This window comes from Rhagoletis zephyria, unplaced genomic scaffold, assembly GCF_001687245.7.
Source record: "Rhagoletis zephyria isolate East Lansing unplaced genomic scaffold, Rhagoletis_zephyria_1.1 Rzeph_scaffold_00438, whole genome shotgun sequence".
Lineage (NCBI taxonomy): Eukaryota > Metazoa > Arthropoda > Insecta > Diptera > Tephritidae > Rhagoletis > Rhagoletis zephyria.
This window is the reverse complement of record NW_016157522.1, coordinates 239,221-261,602: the sequence shown is the minus strand read 5'-3', so window position 1 is coordinate 261,602 and position 22,382 is coordinate 239,221. Positions and strand designations below refer to the sequence as shown.

The following is a 22,382-nucleotide window of genomic DNA, read 5'->3' as shown; positions in this document are numbered from 1 at the left end:
ATATATCTGGAAAAGTGCAGACGAAATTTAAAAAATGGACTTAAAACGCTTACAAACTCATATAATATTGAGAAGTCTTTCTCCCAGGTTCTCAGATACATATATATATATATACATATATATATACGGTGACCATCCGTCTTTTATTTCAAAGGACAGTCCTTTATTTGAACTCCCTGTCCTTTATAATTTTTTTTTAAATAAAGGACGTCTTTTGTCCCTTATTTCTTAATTGTCCTTTAAATCGGCTCTGCATTTTTCAGAGGTAAATTTTTAAACGCAGAATATGAAAAATAAAATTATCCCTTATAAAATATAATCAAGCCCGTCGCCAGTTTGTTTCGCAATCGGTAATTTTTATATAATCTATAAAGCACAGGGAAAGTTGTGCCCAGGATCGTGTTGCACGCTGAGTTTCCAGTTCCACTGGAAGAAAACAATAAACCCCCTGCTGCACAGTGGTTCAAAACTGGTATTCATTCACTTAATCTTTCACTTAATTTGATTAATTTTTATTTTTTTGTTATGAAAGCCTACAGCATTTGCGGGAGACCAGTTGAACCTGATTTCTGAATTTTTGGATTATATTAAATTTTTTAGTGCAAAGTGCAGAAAAGGTAGCAATTTTGAAGAAAATGTGTTCTCCTATTCCAGTTAATAAATGTTAAATAACAAAACCTAGTTGAAAACTAGGTCAACTTGAAATTTTATAAAAAAATGTTCACAAAAAAAAAAATATTTTTAGTAAAAATTGGTTGAAAAATGAATGCTCCGGTGGATTATGAACATTGAATTCCAATTTTGAACCACTGTATGCTGGCTTCGTCGTGCAGTATAAATTATGGTAAACGCATTTTGGTAGCAAAAGATGGCGAAGTCCTTGAATAGGATTTGGCTTCCTTTTTCGCTACAGCAGGCGAACTTATACAATTGAATAATATAATTAACTGGTAAATATTTGATTTAAATGGCGTGAGTCGGTAAGCACTTATCTACCAAGAACCCTTTAGGGAAGGGCAGCAAAGCACAGGCAAGAGAAATATTTCTGTGTGGTTCTGCTGGTGCAAGGTTTCAAAAACATGAGTGTGGCGGTTTTGTCCTACTATTTTCTCCAGATGTCACAAGGACACACGTAAGGATGTTACCGCTTCTGAGTGTGCGATTAAACGAAGACAGGTACGAACATGTAGGTCTCGCCAAAACAAACTTCTTGCGCCACGGCTAGGCTGAGTTTTAACTTTAGCAGTGCCATTTCTGGTATATTTTCAACGGATCCTCCCGATGATAATCTCATTTGTGGCGAAGACGCTCGAATTTGTAGTGCTATCGTCCTGACGGTTAGTACCCAACTGATCGCGCGGCATTTTAGCGCGGCGATTTTTCTTATGATTAAGACGACTGGCCATGCTTCACGCGAAAAACCTTGAATATCCTGTGTTTGAAAATTACCAGTATGGCGATATCAGCGCATTTCCAAATCATTTTTTTTTTTAATTTTAGGTTAGCTGTCGACAGCGACAGAATCAGTCTTATATATATTTTTTTCTTTGTAACGAATAAGCTTTTGTTCTCCGCGTTTATTTCCTTCTGCGGGAGTGCCTTGAACAGACTTTTTCATCTTTGCACAGAGAAAAGTCACACAAAGCACTCAAATCTCAAATTTCCGAGTCCCAAAATGTCTACATACGGGAAGAGCATTGAACCACCTAATGATCGATGCCCAGAACGTACTTAAATCATGGAGGGCACACTTTTCCACGCTTTTGAATGACACTAATGGCAACACTGAAAGTAGTGGATAGGACAAACTCGAGTCGAATACTTTACAAGAGCGTAAAACTGTTGGCGTTTGCCGACGGCATCGACATCATCGGTAAAAGCAAGGGCTACCTCTGTTCTACCTTCTCGAAATTAGATAGACGAGTAAAGTTGATGGGTCTGGTGGTGAACAAGGACAAAACAAAATATATCCTATTATCAGACAAACACTCGGAGCATAAGCGTCTTGGCATCCATGTCGCTGTTGCCAAAAAGTGCTACTTTGGACTGAGCGGGCAACTGAGAACTAAAGTCGTCTCGCTCGGCGAACAAAAATCACACTCTATAAGTCACTCATCTGCCGTACTGGTGGATTGCGCGAAGGTATGGACAATGCAAGCATCCGATGAGGCGGCTCTTAAAGTTTTCGAGAGAAAAATTTTCGAGGCTTTGCTCGTTGGGGATGGCGAATACCGCAGACAATTTAAAGATGAGCTTTGCAAAGATATAGAATTGAACTACGCTCTGCTCTGAAAGTATTAAACGCAGGGCGCGATGCAGGTAAGAAAAAAGGAGGAAAAAGTCTCCCCTATATTGGAAAGACCACGTGGAGCGACCTAGCTGCATTTGGTATTTCCGATTGGCGTCAGTTGGCACAGTTGGCAAAAGAACTCCAAGACTAGCGTGCTCATTGGACTCGGCCAAAATCATTTAGGCGGATAAAGCGCCAATCAAGAAGGAGAAAAGTATATTTAAGCATAAAAAAAAAGATTTGAAAAAAATGTCGCTTACACCTTTTTGGCGGCTAGGGCTAGATATGTTAACCTGCTGCACGTATTCTCTGAAAAAGACCACTTTAAGATTTACAAAATTTTCTATTTTAAAATAATAAAGATAAAGTTTTCTATAAAAAAGACTTACCCATCACTGTTTCCATTCCTCAACCTGCCGCACGAAAAAAGTAAAAAATAGCAACTTTCAATTAACTAACTTTATTTATTGACTTTTAACTTACATAAAGAAAATTCAATTAACGCAAAAATAAACTACTTGCACTAAGTTTTTAGGAATATTTTTAAGAATAAAGAGACCAAAGTCGAAGGAAAAACATTTTTTCACCAAGCTATAGGAGAGTGTTTTGTAAAAACACAAAAGTGTTTTAAATATTCGCTAAAAGTAAGTTGGACAAAAATTCTAAAGAAATACAATATCCTTTCAAAGTTCAATAAAGTGTAATCACAAAGGTGAGCAAAGGATGCATTATTGAGGAACATTGGCTTTTTTTGTTGGCTTTTGGCTGGCAATGGGCACTTGGGCAATTGGGCTACTGTCTGGCAGGAAAGGCTTGTTACACTTGACTACACAAATTCTTGCATACTTGTGGTCCTTAGCAGCTATTCGCGCCGATTGCTTACATATTTGTATGTAGTAGTGTTTGTGGTATAGTTGTGTGCTCTACATAAAAGCTACCGTTTCAATTAATTGGTTAACACATTGTTGCATAGCTGCTGGCCTGACCCACTAAGTACTTAAATGAATGTTTGATTGCGTGAATGGCCAACGAAAAGGGCGCGTTACTCTTCGATGGTGCAGAGATTAGGTGCACGTAAAATGATGCTGGTTGCCTTGCCACCATTAGCCAGCAGCAGCGAGGATGTTGAACTTCCCGTTATATGCCCATTTAGACGCAACTTGCCACGTGCCGACTTCAGTTGCTGCGCCTGGTGCGGCTGCTGCTGGTGCTTCGATTGTTGTTGTAGGCTGTGATAGTGTATTTGTTGTTGTTGCTTTTGTTGCTGCTTCATGAGCACAGCACGATGCCTTTGATGGTGTTGATGATGTGGATGCACATAAATGCCCGTATCACGCAACTTGCGATACAAGGATATATACTTGCCAGCTGTTGTGGTTCTAGGAACTATATATTTCTCACAGAAGCTCGTTTTGGAACGTGCAGCTGCACTGAGCTTATCATAGGCGAGCGCCTGCAGAAATGCCAATACGAATGTGTAACAATTGTGGCTATCCTCCTGGTAATGGGCGACGGTCCAGCGATCAGGCTGATTGCATATCTGCGGGTGGATAAAAACAGATGTGAGCATTTGCGCAAGAATAGGCTAGTACGTATGTATGTGAAAATACAAATACAAATGCAAGTACAAAGTACTAATAGTAGTGGCGCAAATTGCCTTAGATTCATTGTAGTAGGCATGCATTGAAGCATGCTGAAGCCATATACGAGTATGCAATGCTTATGCTGCACTATGCTCGTTTTTGTTGTTGTTGTTGTCAAGCATACCTACATGCATATGTAACTTACCTGCTGTAATATCTCGTCCCAATAGTCATACCATGGCTCGGGGACATCGCCGACCAACAGACATTGCCACCATTCGGTCATGCGAGTATTATCGGCACGATGTCGCCGCAAACCATGCCGATCGAATTCCACAACGCAGCCCGTTGAGGTCGTCACGGCAATATGCAAATCGGTTGAGTTGTTGTAATCGCTGTGGGAGATTGAGAAATCGAGAAATAAATGAACAGCATTTCAAGTGGTCAAGAAATGTTGGAAGGAAATTAAAATGCCATAATTGGAAGCAAAGCAATGCGGGCAGTAAGGTGGTAGGTAGGCTATAAAACAAAAATTTTAGTATAGGATAAGGGATGAAAGAAGATGCGTATTTTTACGAAGTAGGTCTGCATACTATATCTAAAGTAAGACTGCGATGAAATGATTCCAAAATCAGCACTGATTCTCGTAAATCTTAGGACGAATATCTTTTAACACACTTCCAGAATACAGCTCGATTATAGATTTAATGTAGAGGGAAGAAGCTTACATTCCACACGCGATCAAGACGAAGCGAAAGCAGCAATAATGTGACTTAAAAACAACAAGGCCCCAGGACCCGACGATATAATATATAGCTGAGCTTGTCAGGCTCAGATTTGAGCTCAAGGACAATTAGATCTTATGAAAGCATATATGAGATTTGGAAACGCAATAGCTTTCTTACCAGTGCATACAAGTACTGGGGAAGACGATAAATAAGAAAGCGCGTAATCATAATTCCAAAACAGTATTTAGTTGGAAAGGTAAGGTTTAGTATGTCTATGACTCATGCAATAAAGAAGTACACAAAAAATCGAATCTGATTTTCGATATTAGGGTGTTATAGACTATTTCCCCAGATAACTGCAGTTAAAAGTTCAGGTTAGTTCAAGGAATTTTAACATGGGATTACCGGCAAGACATATTTCTTATTTTTGCGGAACTTCGCAAGGAATGGTCTTATCACCACTACTGTGGACGTTGGTGTCAAATGAACCCTTAAAAAGCCCTGGGTAAAAGCAGCAATGAGAAAATAATTGGAAGAGTACAGAGAATCGTAAGGCTTGGTATGTTAAGCGCCGTGAGAAGGGCTGAACATTTTAGGTTTCTGCGAAGCAAGTCTCTAAATTTTTGAGCTCCTGACCTCTAGGCTTATACTACTTTTTGGGTGAGGAACTAGTCCGCTGACTTCCTGCACCAGTTTATACTGGTTGCACCTGACTTGAGTCTTCGTTGTAGTAGGAAGGATACGGTAGATATAACGGTCGGTGAATACACAACTTTCTGAAACCTACATTAACGAATATTTACCTCCATAAACTGAGTGTTTCATTCTTCGAAGAGTACGCAGAAGCTTTCTGAGGCCGATTTCTTAAAGGAATTTGACAGCTTGTCCATAGGGTAAAGAAAGGAGCACAGATGGCAGTTTCTTATGGAAAAAATGACGACAATTCAACGGTGGTAGTGGCAGGACAACGATCGGTGCCACATTATAGTTTCACGAGCTGCCAAAATGTATTCCTGAAACCTGGTATGAAGTGAAAAGGAAGTCATTCTTATGCGTATGAGCCTTAAGCTCACGTAAGTTTGGACACCCAACGGACAGATAATGAGATGGGTTTATGTAGTGATATTCCATGGAAATGTATCAGCAAGTGCTTTTAAGCCCCCCTGGCTTGAGCTCTAACCCATGGATTCCGATAAAATAATGGCCTTTTAAAGCTACGAGCAATATAGATACAAGAGGATTGTTTAGCTTTGAGAGCTCTTTAGATCAACGCTTGCACAGAAGGACTTAGCCATCTGGAATTCCGTATTTACTTTAGCAGACGAAATGTGGCCAATGAAGCCCACCACTCTCTTTACCCGGTGAAAATTGTTCTAGCGTGTATTGTGTTGCTAGTTCATCGGAACTGCAGTTTCCTCCAATCACGCTACACATGACATGGAAGCCATATCAGTTTAATACCGAAGTATTCCGGTACCACCAAGATGCTCTCACATTTTCAAACGCATCCCCAAAAAATCAAGGAACTTAAAGGACAATAAATAGAGACTCCTGGATGTTATTAACGACAAAGATCCATGGTAGTGGTTAAAACACTACCCTCTTATAGGTATCTCTACCCACTAAAGGTCACTGTAGACACAAATCGCGTAGTCAAGCTGCAAGAGGAACTATTCAATAATCTCTAGAAGCGAGTGTAGAGGCGAAGGTATGAATTTGTTCTTTGTTCCGGTTTAAGGACAAACGCTAGGAATCACGTTTCTTATGTGCAGCTGTGTCGATTTCTAATGGGTCTTTAAAAAAATAACTACGAGAAACTAATTTATTTGAACTAATTTGTTTTTAGAATGGACCTAGGAAGTACTATGCCATCGAGATTCGGAGCTTTTAAAGGGTTTTCGAAGTCCTCAAATCCTAGATCCAGAACGAAAATTATGTATCGCTTTGTGGAGTTTTAGAAAAGTCTTCAAAATTTTTGTAAGAATTATAAAGGCGAGACTTGTTCAGAACCATTTCGGGACTAGTTCAGGACTTTTATGGGACCATTTCAGGATAAGTTCGCCACCATTTCGGGTCTAGTATGGGACAAGTTCGGGACTAGTTCAGGTTTTTCCCCCGACTATATGGAGTTAGATTGGTACGGAGTTCGAAGCTATTAGCTGAAAGATAATTGGTTGTGTAGTCACGAAATTATCAGAAGTTATGGAGCGGTAGGAGTTGGTCTCGCCACCAAAATACTTTACTGGTATAAGGCAGAAGTTTTTGACGATTTCTTTCTTCACTTGTATTCGGCACAGGTATATACATATTTACATGTAAATGCACATTAAGGTGGTCCTTATAATCTCAAAATTTTGTCAAAATTTAAAAAAATGGGGTCGCTAACAGGGTTTGAAATTGTTTTTCGCTAAAAGGGTTTGAAATTCGCTAACAAGGTTTTAATTTTTTTTCGTAATTTTTACAAAACGTTTACTGTAACTCAGCAAGTTTATAAATTTGTATGAACAAATCTTAATTTTAAAAGTATAATAAAGAAGCCACGAAAATTTCAAACTTGAAAAAACTGGGGTTGCTAGCCGGATTTGAAAAAAATTTGTACAAAACTTTTAATTTGACCGGCTATAACTTAGCAAGTTAATGAATTCAAATGAATGAAAACCTATTCTAAAAATATTTTAAAATGAAGTTTTAGGAAAGCACTTTTGTTTGTTACACATTCTAAAATATTTCGTGTAGCTTTAAAAGCATTTTAATTTTTTGAACAGGTGGCAACGCTCTCAAAAGAATGTTTCGAAATATATCGCATTAAACCCCGTTCGTTTCGCATCCACATTTCAGAGATGTTTAATTAAGCTTATTTATAATATGATTTTAAGTTTTTTGCAGGTGGCAACACCCTTAAAAAATATTTTTATATTTTTTTTAAATCCTTCCTGTCGACACACGCATTGTTGTAATATTTTATTTAACTTACTAATTGATTTAAAATTTTGAAAAAAGTGGCAACTCTCTTCATAAAATATTCTATAAGTATATTAATTCAGGTTATAACCTATTTGTGTACAAAATAAGGGGGTTCCCCATACAATTTTCAGTTGTTGATGTTTTTAAGGACCACCCTAATACACATTGTTATTAAGATAACTTACGCACTGTCAGATACTCACTTGAGAAAATCACCTGTGGTTGGACGCAAAACAATCGCACAGGGATACTGCGAGGCACGTATGAACGGATAAGGCAACCGAAAGGGCAGCAAACGTGTAGAGCCAACGATACCACCGCCCAACGGTCGACCACCGCCAGCAGTGCTGTTGTAACCATTGCTGCCCATTTCATTACCACCACCACCACCACCAGCATCGTTGTCGTCATCATCGGCGTCGGCGTCGCCGTCGTCGCCGTCGCCCTCACCTTCGTCTTCATCGTCATCGCCGACATCGCCATTGCCGCCAACATCATCGCCAGTGTCTAATACTTGTTTGCATTTGGGGCAGCGGTGTGGCAAATGAAAGCAGAAAACTTTTACGTTGCAATGATGAAAGCACAAAATGCCCGGATCTGAGGTAATCGTTATTATTGTTCTAGTTACTGGTGTTGTTGTTGGCATAGCTGTTGCTGTTGCTGTCACTGTTGTTATTGATGGCATCGTTGCCGTGGCTGTTGTGTCCTTTTGTGGCGCTATTTTAGCAACTGTTGTTGTTTTTGTCGTTGCATCACTTGTTGTTTTTGTTGTTGTTGTTGTTGTTGTCATCAGCATGCTGGTCGATGCCTTCGCTGTACCAATGTTAGCCAGCATTGTCACTTTTGTGGATGTGGCTGCTGTGGCGGTGGTAGCGGCGGTGGCCAACATGTTCCTGGAATTTCGTTTATTATATTGCGTCCTAGTGTGTTGCCGTGTGTGTGTGGGTACGTGCGTGCGTGCGTGCGTGCGCTTACTTCTGCGGTTGTACTTCTTCTTCTTCTTCTTCTACAACTACTACTGCATCCACGGATTCGGCACACTCTACTCGTGCGGTTCGTTTGCGGTTTTCTTCCTGCTGATTTTCATTCAGCGTCCTGTTGTCCTGCAATGAAATGTAAAGTCCTTGTAAATAAAGTTGACAACAATGTTACAAGTGCGCTGCGGCAAAGTGAGGGGAGTGTGCGCGCAGTGTACTTATAGAATCATCTACTTTTGTGGCATATTAAACACTTGTCGCTTGTCCTAGTCAGCCCGCACTTAGCCATTGAGTCGGGTTTTAACCACCAACCAATCGAAGGCAACAACAAGCGTCAGCGCATCCACCGACAACGACGGTGCGCACAAAAGTAGCTTTGCCTACAAACATTTGTGTGGAATTTTCGAATTTTCGGGCAACGCTTCGTCGCTCTACTACATATTGCGAGCAGCAGTTGCGTGGAGCGGTATAGGCTGCAGACTTGATTGCCAATTTCGTGCTACAACGGCTGATTGGGGACACTTAAAGTGAAGTTGGTCCTTGTATACATATCAACTCATATCTTTGTTTCGCCTGAACTTCTTCATGTATGTAGGTCTATGTTTGCAACTTTTTGAAGTGTATGTTGCTTTGCTCACGTTTGGATTTTCACATACCCGTCTTATGTAGCTGGATTCACGTTTCTTGTTTAGCCAAATCGGTTAAGCGGAATTGCCCGCAAGAACAATGCTGTTAGCCATTGTCAACTTCTAGAATGACAAATCTATGCAAAACTGACAACAAGCTTAGCAATTAAGCAAATTGGAATAGTAAACTCTTTTAGAAGTTTTGATACTTCAGTGAGGAATTTTGTGAAAATGTAGTACATTTCAAACCTGCTGTAAATTTAAACCGATATTTTGAAAATGCCGACGACGATATTATGACGTCTGATGTTATTACTCAAATCTAGCGCCACTTGATTTACTCGTTTTGAGTGTAAAGATCAAGACTTTAAAAATTTCGAACCAAAAATATAAACAGGTAAGGTTTCTGAAAAGTAACACCAGAACGAATTTTTTATCCAAAAGTTATTTTAGTTCATTTTCAAGACAAGTTTCAATATTAATACATACCACCAACAGGTATTTGGGATGACCCGGATGCGAATCGGGTTTAACCGGTTTCCGACCGGATAATACTAACGGTCTCCCCAAGAGCCTTAAAGTTTCGAAAAATCTCTTAAATTATGTTTCTTTTATACCTTTTTAAAAAATTTCGATTTGATGAAGTGCATTGTAACCCATTAAGTTTTGAAATACCTAATAATGTTTCAAGTTGCAAAAAAATCGCGTTAATTTTTAGAAATATTTTTGCTGTAGCAATATATGTTCTGTAAAATTTTTCTAAAAAAGCTACTGTGAGTAGTTTTTCAATAGTACTAGAGTTCTTGAAAAGGACAAAAAGTTCAAGATATTAAGATAAAGAAAAACTTTTGCAAAATTTTTTTATAACAGATTCACGCAGAATACGACATGTGACAAAAAGGAAAATGCAAAACTCTTCTGGGAGCTTCTCAATAGCTCGAAGGTTCCTGAAAAGAAAAAAAGTCCAAAAAAAATACGCAACCATTTTTTTTCTTAAAAAAAAAACAGAAGTGTAATATTTGCAAAAGTATTTCACCATTTTATTGAGCTTGAGGCCGTTTCTAACGAAAAATTGTGTGGAAAGTAACATGGAAAAAAAAATAGAAAAATAAAAAATAAATAAAATTAATCTGAGTAGCTTTCCATTAGCCCTTATGAACAAAAATTTAGCAATTGCTTTTTCTTAAAATAAAAGGTCTGAAATTTTAAGAAACATCGAATCTTTTTTTTTTAAAGAAACTCGAAAAAGTTTAATGTGTGAAAAAAAAATAAAAATTGAAACTGTTCTAAGTAGCTTTTAATAGTTCTAGAGCTCCTGAAAAGGAAATAAAGTTCGACAAAATTACATCGAACAAAACTTTTTTTTTTGAAAAGTCGAAAAAGTTTAATTTTGGAAAAAAATATATAAATCAAAAGCTTACTGAGTAGCTTTCCAATAGTTCTAAAGTTCCTGAAAAGGAAAAAAGGTCTGCAAAATTATGCCGGAAAAAACACACCTGAACCGTCAAATTATGGGTGCTTCCAAGAGGATTAATGGAGTAGAAGCTCCGTTATGCTTCCGGGATCTCGAAATCCAAATAAAAAATGTTTGAAAAAATGTTTTCGTTAAAATATCTAAAACTTTTTCCCTTTTCAAGAACTACTGAAAAGCTGGTCAGAACAGCTTTGTTTTTGCCTTTGTGCGTCATTCCGTATGGAAACTTTACATACATGATTTTTTCCTTTCTGCAGTTTTTCATATTAAATTGAATTTAAAAAAAAACAACATACATATAGCTATGTAAGCTTGTTTTCTTGCTTGGCGAATTTTAAATCATTTAGATACATATGCCTCTTTTGATAATATTAGTTTAACCTAAGCGCTACTAAGTTGCCGACTTAACAGCTTTATTCTCGTATCACAATCGAACACTTTATTATGGTAAAAAAAAACCATAAAAAAGAGCTGGAGCACGCACATCCTTCTCTTTTCAAAATAAATAAATTCACCTAAACATCAAATACTGATTCAATAAAAAATGGAAAGCTAATGTAAAATGAATAAATTTGCAAACAAAATCATTGTGAGACGTAGCTTTTAGGGAAGTTGTTTACCAAAAAGATGAAATTGACAAGGGTATTAAACTCTTTCAATGAAAGATAGACATTTATGTATGTAAAAGTACGCCAAGGCATGCTCAAACACGCACACACACGCGCGAAACTGACAGGGTTATAGCTATATTTATATTGCATAGAAGTTACGAATAAAATAATTTGATGCTTTAAGTGATTTGCTACACCCACACACACATACACACGCGCGCGCGCACAAACCCACCTACAACTGATGGCGCATGAATACAAAAAATAACCCATTCAGTAGCTGGTTGACTGATGGCTGACTCTTCCTTAGCTGACTGCGGGCATTTGGCTAGAAATCGGCAGGTTACGTATACGCCACGTTCGGTCGAAAAGCCGGTTGGAAACGCTAAAGAAAACATAAACAAACCAGAAAAATGTTATCAATAAGCCAGCAGCGACACCGAGAGAGAAAGAGCGCAAGGGTGTGTGTGAGAGAATAAAAAGGATATGAAAAGACGATGAGCGAGACGAAGAGCAAGAAAACGAAAGATAGCAGGATAGCATTACGAGAGCTGCAAGGAGAACGCAATTGCACTGCGCCGACTCACCTCTGAAGAGCTGAAGCGCAATGCAACACACGCAAAATAGGTAAGCAACTGAAGAAATCCAAAAACTAACGGTGCTTATTTGAAATCGCTTTTGACAGTTCTGCCCGCAAAATAAAGTGCCGATTGTATGCAATTGTGGGCGGCGAATAAAGGGTAAATAAAACAATTGCATTCGGCTTGCAATGTTCGGCCGCTATCGCTATCGCTCGAAGCGAATTCCAAGTCGAGGGTGGTTGTTTGCGTGCGTGCGACACCCTTGGCCGATCAGTTGTCGACGAGCTACCGCTGCAAACGGTCGTGTTGTGGTAGAGCAGCGCTCCAATGCTTTTGAAGCATTTTTTCTGAATAATACTTTGAACTACATATTTGGGTTAGTTGATTTGTAAGCGCGCGCGCGCTCAATAATATTATTAGTGTACTGTGCCCAATAGGTTGGGCTGTCACTTTTGGCTAGAAAAAAAAAAAAAAAAACAAAAAGCAGGCCTAGTGACTCGCTGCACCAGCAGACGGCCGGCCAACAGTGTGGTAGAGTAGTGTCGTGTTGCATGAGTGACGTGCAGTCAGTCAGTCGGTGGCCATACTCGTCGCCGTCACCAACATCATCATCAATAACGGTCGTGTCGTCGTTGGTTTTGTTTGTGTGGTGCGCAACGAAATTGAACGCAAAATCAAGCAAAGATATTTGAAACGAAAAAAAAGGATAATAAGGATAGCGAGCGCAGACACACTGCTGCGGCAGGCATTTCACTCTTATTAATATTGCATGAATTAATTATTTTAATGCCATTGCGCGCGGTGCAGAGAGTGTTTTGTGTGTTATTTGAAGTGCTGCAATTCGTGCAAACTCAAATGAATTATTTATTTATGCAAACAACGAGTGTGAAATTTTAAATAAAAACACAAAAAGGATACGAAATAAACAAAGTGTCAATTTGGAATGCAGCACGTGATTGCTGCTGCTGCATTGGGAAAAAGTGATTGTTTTCTTTGGTGAAAATTATTTTCGTTTTTTCTGCGCTACTTTGTCGCAAAATAATAACAAATCTCAATCCTGTGAAACTACACTTCTCGTGAACAAAAAAAAAAAAAAAATATTTTTGTTGAAAAAATAATCGAATTCGTAGTCGGCTTGAAAGTTAATTTGTTTGTGCCCCTTTTTTCCTTGCGGTTTCCGTAGCGATACACTCGGTGCGCGTTGTGTTTGTTGTTAGCATGGCAACGCGTCTTTTCGCCTTCTTAACTGGCTATACGCAGCGTTGGTAGTGAGGCGTATGCGTAAAGGATAACGCAAGGATAATGACCTAAAGCGATTGGTATGTGCAAGTTATTTGATTTCCTAGTTTTACAATTTTTTTGAAGAATATATGTGGGGAAATGTTTACGTATAAATTATTTATACGAGACATTTGTTTTATAGGCGAAAAAAACGTGGTTTACCGAATTTCACAGGGAATTGAAATGATAAAATACTTGTGACATTTAAGAAATTTGTTGGTTATTATTTTACAGCATTTTTGCCGGAAATTTGAAGCCAAAATTTACTTCTGGCAAAAAAACAGTTTGCTATTTTTTTATTTATAAAATTCATTCAGTTAAATTTAAAAATTTTGCAGGTATTTTACAGCCTTTTTCCAGAAATTTGTAACAAAAATCTACTCCTGTTATCAAAAAAAAAGTTTGCTACTTTTTATTTACAGAATTAGTTCATTATTTTTCAATAGCAGGAATTTAATTTACACTAAAATTTTTGGTAACGGGTTAAGAAAGGAAAATATACGTTTAAAAATGGAGAGCATTGAGATCCTTGCTATACGGTTAACAAAAAGTGCTGAAGGAATTCTAGTTTTGTGTTCTTTCAAAGCCAATAAGTTGTATTTCTTGGTTCGGTTGGTTCTTCTGATGGAAGAAGAAGATACGAAATTTTGTAACGAATTTTTATTGCCCATTGTCAAAACTGTACGATTTGTATTAAGACCAATGTTTAAAAAGGACGACGAATTCGAGTTCTACAATTTATCAAATTAAATTCCTTTACAGCTGTTTAGTTAATGTATAACATACGCTGAAGGACATAGCAAGGCTTTGTAGTTTTAAAATGTTTTCGCACAACTAGAATAACACAGTTCAATATAAATTTAACATTTACTCCTGCAAGTTAGCCCTCAACGATCGATCTTTACATGATTACTTCCGCAAAATCTTAATGAAATATTAAAAGTATTCAATTTCGATGGCTGAGTTGAAGATCGACCTATCTCGGCAGCCAGTTCGAAAACGAAAATTTTTCAAGAACGTCCTACTTAAGTATTTGATTGATGAACGCCTTATTTAGGAATTTTATTGAAAAGCAGCCTATCTCAGAATTTGGCTGAAGAACGCACTATCTCAGAATCTTTCCTAATTTATTATTGAAAATATTTCATATCAGATATTTTTGTTTACTAATTGCTTTATACCTTAACTTTTAGATATCACTTTAAGTTTTTTGTTGAATTAAATTTTAATAATTAAAAATACGTCTTCGGTACGCTGAAAACAAAAGTTCAAATTCGAGCCTTAAAAGAACGAGAACTGCCCTGACGGCAATTTTTATGTAGATGCTACTCGGGAAGACATTTTTTTCTATCCAAGGGCCTTATGAGATATTTTATTTATCTTTGCCTTTTTGTTTATTTTTTATTATACTATATTTAATTTCATTAAATTTATCTTGCTATTTCTTGTTTTGTTTTATTTTTTTTTTATTTTATTAAGGTTATTTAAATTTATTTATAAATATTTTTTCTTCTGCTTCATATAAATTTTGAAATTTTTTAAATTTAATTTAACTTTTTTATTTAATTTTTTTTTAAATTTATTTATATTTAATTTAATTTAATTTAAATAAATTGTATTTTATTTTATTTTATTTTATTTTATTTTATTTTATTTTATTTTATTTTATTTTATTTTATTTTATTTTATTTTATTTTATTTTATTTTATTTTATCTTTTAATTTATTTATGTATTGCAAGTTGGTGTTAATTCTCAACTAACAGCCAATTTTAAAAAAGAAGAATATGTTCACAATAGAAAATTATATTTTGTAAATCTGTGGCATTATGCGGTTCGGACTCGACAATTTTCAATGTCTTTACATTACTACTTTTTTTCTAAACTAAGAAGTGCACTTTATTTGTCTAAAAATGAATTTGACACAAAATAAGATGCTTTAACTTTGTATCGAAATATTGTACAGAATATATTATCCTTTGTCTCCATTTACATTATTATGTACATATAATTCAAAACATTGACGTAAAATGAAAAATGTGCAAAAATCACTTTTCACAAAAATTATGTACGCCAATCTGTCGATTGCGCCAGCAATAAATTTCACTCAATACATTTTTCAAATTTTCAATGCGCTCGTTTTAATGCCATTCTCCTTGAGAGTGCCAACAAAAACGACAACTAAACGATAAAGCGATCTCACAGCCAGGGACGTGAGCTTGCATTGAAATAGCTTAACGTTTGGCTTGAAGAAGTGCAGTGGGCGTGCGTGTTGCCAGTAGTATGCATGTGGGAGGCGTGCTTGACAACAGTGTGCGCTAAAAATGAAAACAGGTATATATTTAGTTTTGTAGGATGAGCAAATTTTGCAGGAAAGTGTGCAGTGTGGCCTAAAAGTAGATATGCTTGCTACACTTGTACTTAGTTGAAACAATTTTTAATTATTTACTTTCGTTGGGTCAACGCCTTTTTTAAGTTTAGCATACTTTTGGCTGTTCGTTTTAGATTTAATGGAAAATTTTGGCGTTAAATGGAAAACATGGATTTTCCGTTTTCTTCCGCTTGTTTTGTTTAGAGTCGTCAATGTAAGGCACGAAAAAAGCAAATTCTGCCACAAAATAAAATAAAATAAAATAAAATCAAGAAATATATAAATAGATTGCAGTGAATATGCTGTGCAACTACCATAAAATCCCATCAAGGCTACAATAAAAGGCCATTACTTCAATTCGCCTCTTCCCTTTTACTACATATCTTTCAAAAAAAATTTCAACTTTACTTCCGAGTTTTCGTTTATGTATCCGGTGTTTTGCTTTTTCCTATTTTTATGCTTAAATTTGCTTACATTTTTTTTTTGCTTTTGAGTCCATTTGATCCTCCGCACAACATTCCTGTGGTTATTTGTGCATCCAAAGTGTCCAGCAATCATCCTTCGGCTAAGCGGGCGAGAGACTACAGCAGCAATATGCATACAACGTACGTGCATACATACAAACACATTTAGTGGCTTTTATTTGTTGGTGTTTTTTTTTTTTTTAATTTAAATTTTTCGTGTCAACCTCCTCACTTAATAATCTTCCACTCGATGGCTCATATTTGAGGCTCTATACACTCACAAACATAAAAGCGAAACTTTTTTCGCCACTTCCACTCACTGATTAAAGTGAGCGGTAAATAAAGTTTTTGTTATTGCTTTTGTTGATATTGTATTGTATTTTTTTAGCAAATATTTTTTCGCCTTGGGTTAGCAACAGCAAGCAACGGAAGCCACCTTCCACCTTCCATAGTGTAGTTGTTAGCTTCTTTTGTATGTTATACCACTGGAGCAGGCTAGTGAAACTTTGACTTGTTTATGGCGCCTTCCTTGCTGTCTATGAGCGCACAAACACACACACACGCCCTTCCACTCCTGAATATTCACCTGCATATATGGACATACGCGCCAATGAACCAGTGGAATGTTTGCTCAAGTGCAAGGCAAATGCTGCAAAAAAAATCTTGTATATAAGTAAGTATGTGTGTGTGACTCATAACACATGCTTTCTTCACATATGTATGTATGTATGCTGCCACTCATCGCAAGCAGCCTTGTCAACATCCGGTACGCTCCTCTTTTCCGTTCGACTGCTGGTGGCTCTTGCCGGCTTTAAATGCTAATGCCTACCCGCTTTCCTCCTTACAGCTGTTTCCTTTTTCTGCATACTCCCCTTACCTTAGACTGTTGCCATATTATGTATGTATGTATGCACGCTCAGCACCTTATGTTGCAAAACTATTTGCCAGCTGCTAGCTAGCCGTTTTCTCGCCTCTTTTTACACTTCATGTTGCCATCACCTTCGACCCGGCAAACTTGCTGAGTAACGTTTCTTCAAGCATGCAGTTTTTATTTTATTTTTTTTAAGTTTATTTTTTTTTTTTTCTTATCCAACACCATTTGCACAAACTGCTGCTCTTTAACAATTTTTATGTGCGAAAAACAAAGTAGGAATGCAGTTACCTTGGCTTTTTATTTTTACGCATGGCAGCTTTTCCGGAATTCAAGTTGCTTGTCTGTGTTGTACACAATTTGGTACATTGCTCTTTACTTTTATTTGATTTTTAAAAAACTTAAAATTTTTAGTAAACGTTTTTGTTTAGCTAAGGATTAATAGTTCTAGAAAATTATAAGCAAAAAGTTACGCCAGGCGGTGCTCATTTATACATTTTTTTGTTTTTTTGTTTTTTATAAGCCGAACTAATCGAACTTGAAAGACGCATGTGAAACTCTTTGGGACCAAAATATAAAGCAGACCTGCTGAGTTCGCCATTGGGCCTTTTGTAAAACATTTGAGCTATATAAGCATGCCAATCCGACGGTGATAAGTGCTCAGCTTAATGCAAGAAACAATCTGTGTGATATTTTTATTTATTTATTTTGCATAACATTCTGTTAGGAGATGTATGGATTTATATGGAAGGAGCCAACGAAAATTTGTCTTATTCAGATATATTTTTCAAATAAATAAAAAAAATTTAGATGAACTTTTTTATTAACAGCCTATGTAAATTATAATTCTCATTTAGACATACATATAACTAACTTAGGCACATCGTTCAGATTTAGAGGATGTGTAGCTCAAATTGTAGCGGAAATTGAGAAGCCTCGATTTTACAAACATTTTGCCAACGTCTAAATACAGCAGATTTTAGACTAGGTGAAAAACTTTTTAAAAAATTGGGATTTTAGGGCACATGCGGAACAATTTGCCGGTTCCTAAAAATAATTTTATTATAAAATCCTTTATACATTAAATAAGTGAGGGTATTAACTTTAAGAAACCCTGTGATTCCGAAAATTTACTTAGAAGAATTTCTGGGTTTGCTCAAAATATGTACATATATGCCCAGTCGGAAAAGTAGTAATGCATTACATGCGTGATAAATAATATAATGTATTTGTTATGAGTTCTCGATAAAATTACTGCTAACTATATAATCAGCTTTCTAATGTATTCAAAAAGTTCCAAAAATTTCATATTAAATTACATTCATCTCTCGATACTAGGTAATGCAAAATTGAATGCCCCACATTTCTTAGGACATCGCCCTGGGAAAAAATGCATCTTCGAATGTGGAAAGGGTTGTTTAACTCATTATTTTTTTGATAACTATACCTTACATTGTCCCACTGGGTGTAAATAGTCCATATTTTAAAAAAGTTATTTTCTTCAACGCCCATATCTTCGACACTATTCACATTAGGATAATATTATCGGTGTTTTTGCACAGCTAATTAAATGCGAGTGTGCAATGGAATGCGAAGGAATCATTGAACTTCATATACTGTAGCTTGCAAAAAAAAATTTTGAATAAGCATTTGCAAAAACTTGAAAATAAGACCCTCTTTTCTTACAAAAAAAGGCAGCAAAACAAACGTTGTTAGTGCCGAAATAGTTCTGCCCAAATCCACAATAAAATCTATTTTTTTCATTCTGTTCCCAAAATTGCCACGCCCATTTCTAGAAGATACTTCGATTCGAAAATAAAAATGCCATGTGTATCTCTAGGAGTTTATCGAAGCAAACATTTTGCAGAACAAACATTTTTACTGGATTGCCAAAATTGCCAAAATATAAATTTGGTGCAGCATGGCGTATGAGTAACATATGTATGTCCCTGCAGTGAAAAGCCAAACTAGTTAGAAAAAATACTAGTTCATTAAGTAGTATGCGCCTACCAGTTCGACAATTTCGAAGAACTTAGGCGATCAGCGACATCTGCCTTTGAATTGCCAAAGCCAAAAATAAAACGCAATTAATTGCTTTTCTTACAAATGTCGGCTGTGGCGTCACGTGAAGACTACTGGTTCTGGTTCTGAAATCGCAGGTTCGAGGCCGCTTGGAGGTGGTTAAGATTTTTAAAGTTAAATAAATGTAAGTAAAAATAGTTTATTCAATTTATAAATAAATAACAAATTTGAAAACCTAAGTGCAATGCAAAAAAACATTTAGGAAGAAATGCTTGTGCTATAAAAAACAAAGTAATTAAACAAAAATATTTTTTGATAAATTTAAAAATTACAATAAACAGCCTAAACAAAAAAATAAATTTATAAAAAATAATAAAATAAAAAAAAGAAAATAAAAAAAAGTTTCCCTGCGCCAGGATTTGAACCTGGGACCTCAGGCTTACCACGCGAGTGCTTTGCTCTGTCGGCCATTGTGACTGCTGGAGCGTCGCGAGCAAAAAGGCACACTTATGCTTTTCACGGGACATGAATTTGCAGACTATCTCATCAACTGGTATGATGCTACTGGTATTTATACTAGTAGATGCTGATGCATAGCCTGACAATTGACATCTCGTAGGACATCGCAATGTTAAAAATACCAGTCGCTAACATTGAAAAAGGATAGAACGTGAACTAGTTCGGCTGAAACGCAAACCGGTAGAATTCTAGTTCACAACTAGTAGCTTTCCCTGCAGGGGTATTTCTCTATATAGGCACGTTAAAAAAGTATTGAACAAACGTATTGAAAATATTAAAATAATGTGCTATAGGGCACTTAAAATTTTAATCAATATTTATTTTGCCTTTATACACTGGAGAAAAATTTTTAGAATTAAAAAACTTGCTAAATTTAAAAACTACGCATATGAAAGAGCACCAACCCAACTCGTAATAAATTTTAGTATCAAAATTTTAGTATTTGGTATGGAAACATTCAATTCAAACAGACCTATAATAAAATGAATTTTTTTTATTTCTCTTCACGGTTGGTGTTTTGCACTGCACGGATGCTTTTTCACAATTAAAACAAACAAAAAATAAATAAAAATTTTATTTCCATGCTGCCTAACAAATTGTGGCAAGCATCTTTGCGAACTCAGCTGCAGCCAGACATGTAAATTTGCTTTCAAATATTGAGTTTGAATCAACACCACAGCACGCGTGCGTGGTATGACAGTATTATTTTTAAATACGAATATTTTAAAACGATAATCAAACTAGTAATTTTTAGCAAAAAAAAAACCGACTTCAACTCCTATATAAAAAAATATATATATATATATATCTCATGATCCACTGATCGGATCTCAACCAGATTAGTATGGGACCACCTCTGAGACACTACCTTTCCGATGCAAAAAGAATTATCGAAATCGGTTGACGTGGTCCAAAGTTATGCATAACATACATAAAAAAAAAAAAAAAAAAATATTCCGACGAACTGATAACCTCCTCCTTTTTTGGAAGTCGGTTAATAAGAAATATCCATTTTTACTATTATTTCTTTTTATTTGCCTAAGTGAATTCGTAACATTTTTCTTAACATTACAAAGCATTTTTTCTCTCATAGCTTATAAGATTTTTACTAGTTATGAACCTCGATTGAATTTTTCTACGCTTTTAAGACTTATTTCTGGCGCGTCTCTTGTTCAGATGTTTCTCGAGAATAGGCCGAATAGGCCGCCGTGACTGATAAACAGCTAAAGAGGAAAAACAAGCGTAAAAATCTATCGGACGCTGAATTGCAATGAAATCAAATAACCAGTTCCTGAATAGGATCTGATTTCATTTTCATTTGGTAATATAAGAAAGACTTTGCTGTGTTAAAAAAGGGGGTCCTTTTATTGAAATTCTATGGTTTTATGTTTTACTCCTCTGACAAGACATTATTTTGAAATACATACGTTGGCTAATTATTGCAGTTAAATGACTCATCGTTATCTATGAGTATGTGGATGTACTGAGTAAAATATTTGCAGCAATATACTGCTATGATGCCAATGCAAGCAAGTAGAGTTCCCCGCCAAAAAGCAAGAATGATTAAGTTAATATTTAAGTGGGGAGAAAATAAAATATGCCAATGAAAAGTTACATGTTACTGTGCGATGGCAATTTTTTCGTGCAATTATTTACATTTCCACATGATGTAATAAGTACTCGCACAAGTTATGCGAACAAGCGCAATATGGCGAAAGTTTATGATGCCATTTTACGAGGAATATTTGCCCATTATTATATACTATTTTTATGCACTTTTTTTTTGCATATGTAAATATATGCTGCGTATAACTGTAACGCATGTTTAAAAATTAAATTTTATTGTACCTACGAAAAATGCCGCACAGCAAATTGAAGCTTGAAGCGAGTCAAACTCGTGCACTGCCTGTGTGAGTGGGTTCTGCGTGTGTGTTTGTGTGTAACCCGCACCCACCCACACCACCTAGCGACAGCGCGCTCGTAAACAATGTAAAATGTAAACATTTGAATATCTTCGTGTTGTTTGGTTGGCTTGTTTACAAACACACATCACATACATACATATATGTACACGCTTGCGTGCGTACGTCCGTGCGTGGGTGTGAACTTGCTAGCGCATTTATGGTCCGATGACTGTTCGTAGGCGGCGTTCAAGAGCCTGCCAGTAACCTAAGTACATACATATGTATGTATGTATGTAGCCTATGTGTTTTGGTGAATTTCAAATGTACTATTATTTCACACATACATATGTACATAGTTTCACAACTTTATCGTGTCCTTTTTGGCATTGGCTCGTTTGTGTAGGTGTATCACTAGCATGCCTCTGTAAGCTGTTGATTTTGTATGTCCGCCAGCGTGTGAAGGACACTGCGCCTCTGCTTAAGCTTAGCTATAGTAGCAGCAGCAAGTAAGTAAACAAACCTAACTGAGAATACACATATATGGATATGGATATGATATGGTATCCGAAGCGCGACGCAAGTGTAAACGCTTAAACATATGCAACGCATGAAATTTCATCAGTTTTTGCCAAAGTATAGAATGTGGCATGAACAAAGTACAAGCTCAAATATAAACAAACATAAATCTATGGCACATGAGACGTTTCACATGCACATATATACTTGCAAACATATGTAAGCATATTGCGGTTACATACGATAGATTTACATACATTTATAAAGGGTGGTCCATATAAGTGGTTTCTTTTTATTAAAAAAAATACAAATTTTCGGTAAGTTATGAGTTAATTAGAAGGAGCTAGCATTCCCATTATCAATGACACAGATTTCAAAAACCGCTTAAACGGGTTGTATTTTACATAATGTTCATACAATGAAAGTGGTATGAAGTCACTACAAACAAGTAAGAAAGTCTAAGTTCGGGCGGAGCCGAACATTAAATACCCGGCGCAAGTATTAAATATATGTTTTTTCACCCTTCCGAAACCTTCCGCTAGATGGTAAGCCGAGGTGTATCAATTTTGAGTAAATTAGCGTCCTTCAATTTCGAAATATTG

At 36.4% G+C, this 22,382-nt stretch overlaps 2 protein-coding genes across 2 annotated transcripts in view; one reads left to right on the top strand and one right to left on the bottom strand.

Annotated features, from left to right (window-relative positions):
- Positions 1-2,813: 2,813 nt before the first annotated feature.
- The window catches only part of LOC108359702 (uncharacterized), a 38,866-nt gene continuing 19,297 nt past the window's right edge, over positions 2,814-22,382 (bottom strand). The window contains exons 2-4 of the mRNA XM_017611675.1: positions 7,769-8,668; positions 4,079-4,268; positions 2,814-3,830 (exon numbers count right to left, since the gene is read on the bottom strand). Coding sequence (XP_017467164.1) covers positions 3,333-3,830; positions 4,079-4,268; positions 7,769-8,454 — 1,374 coding nt within the window. The 5' untranslated portion in view covers positions 8,455-8,668 and the 3' untranslated portion in view covers positions 2,814-3,332. The remainder of the gene's footprint in view (positions 3,831-4,078; positions 4,269-7,768; positions 8,669-22,382) is intronic.
- The window catches only part of eys (eyes shut), a 159,331-nt gene continuing 149,073 nt past the window's right edge, over positions 12,125-22,382 (top strand). Inside the window, exon 1 of the mRNA XM_017611674.1 lies at positions 12,125-13,153. The gene's annotated coding sequence lies outside the window, so the exon portion shown is untranslated. The remainder of the gene's footprint in view (positions 13,154-22,382) is intronic.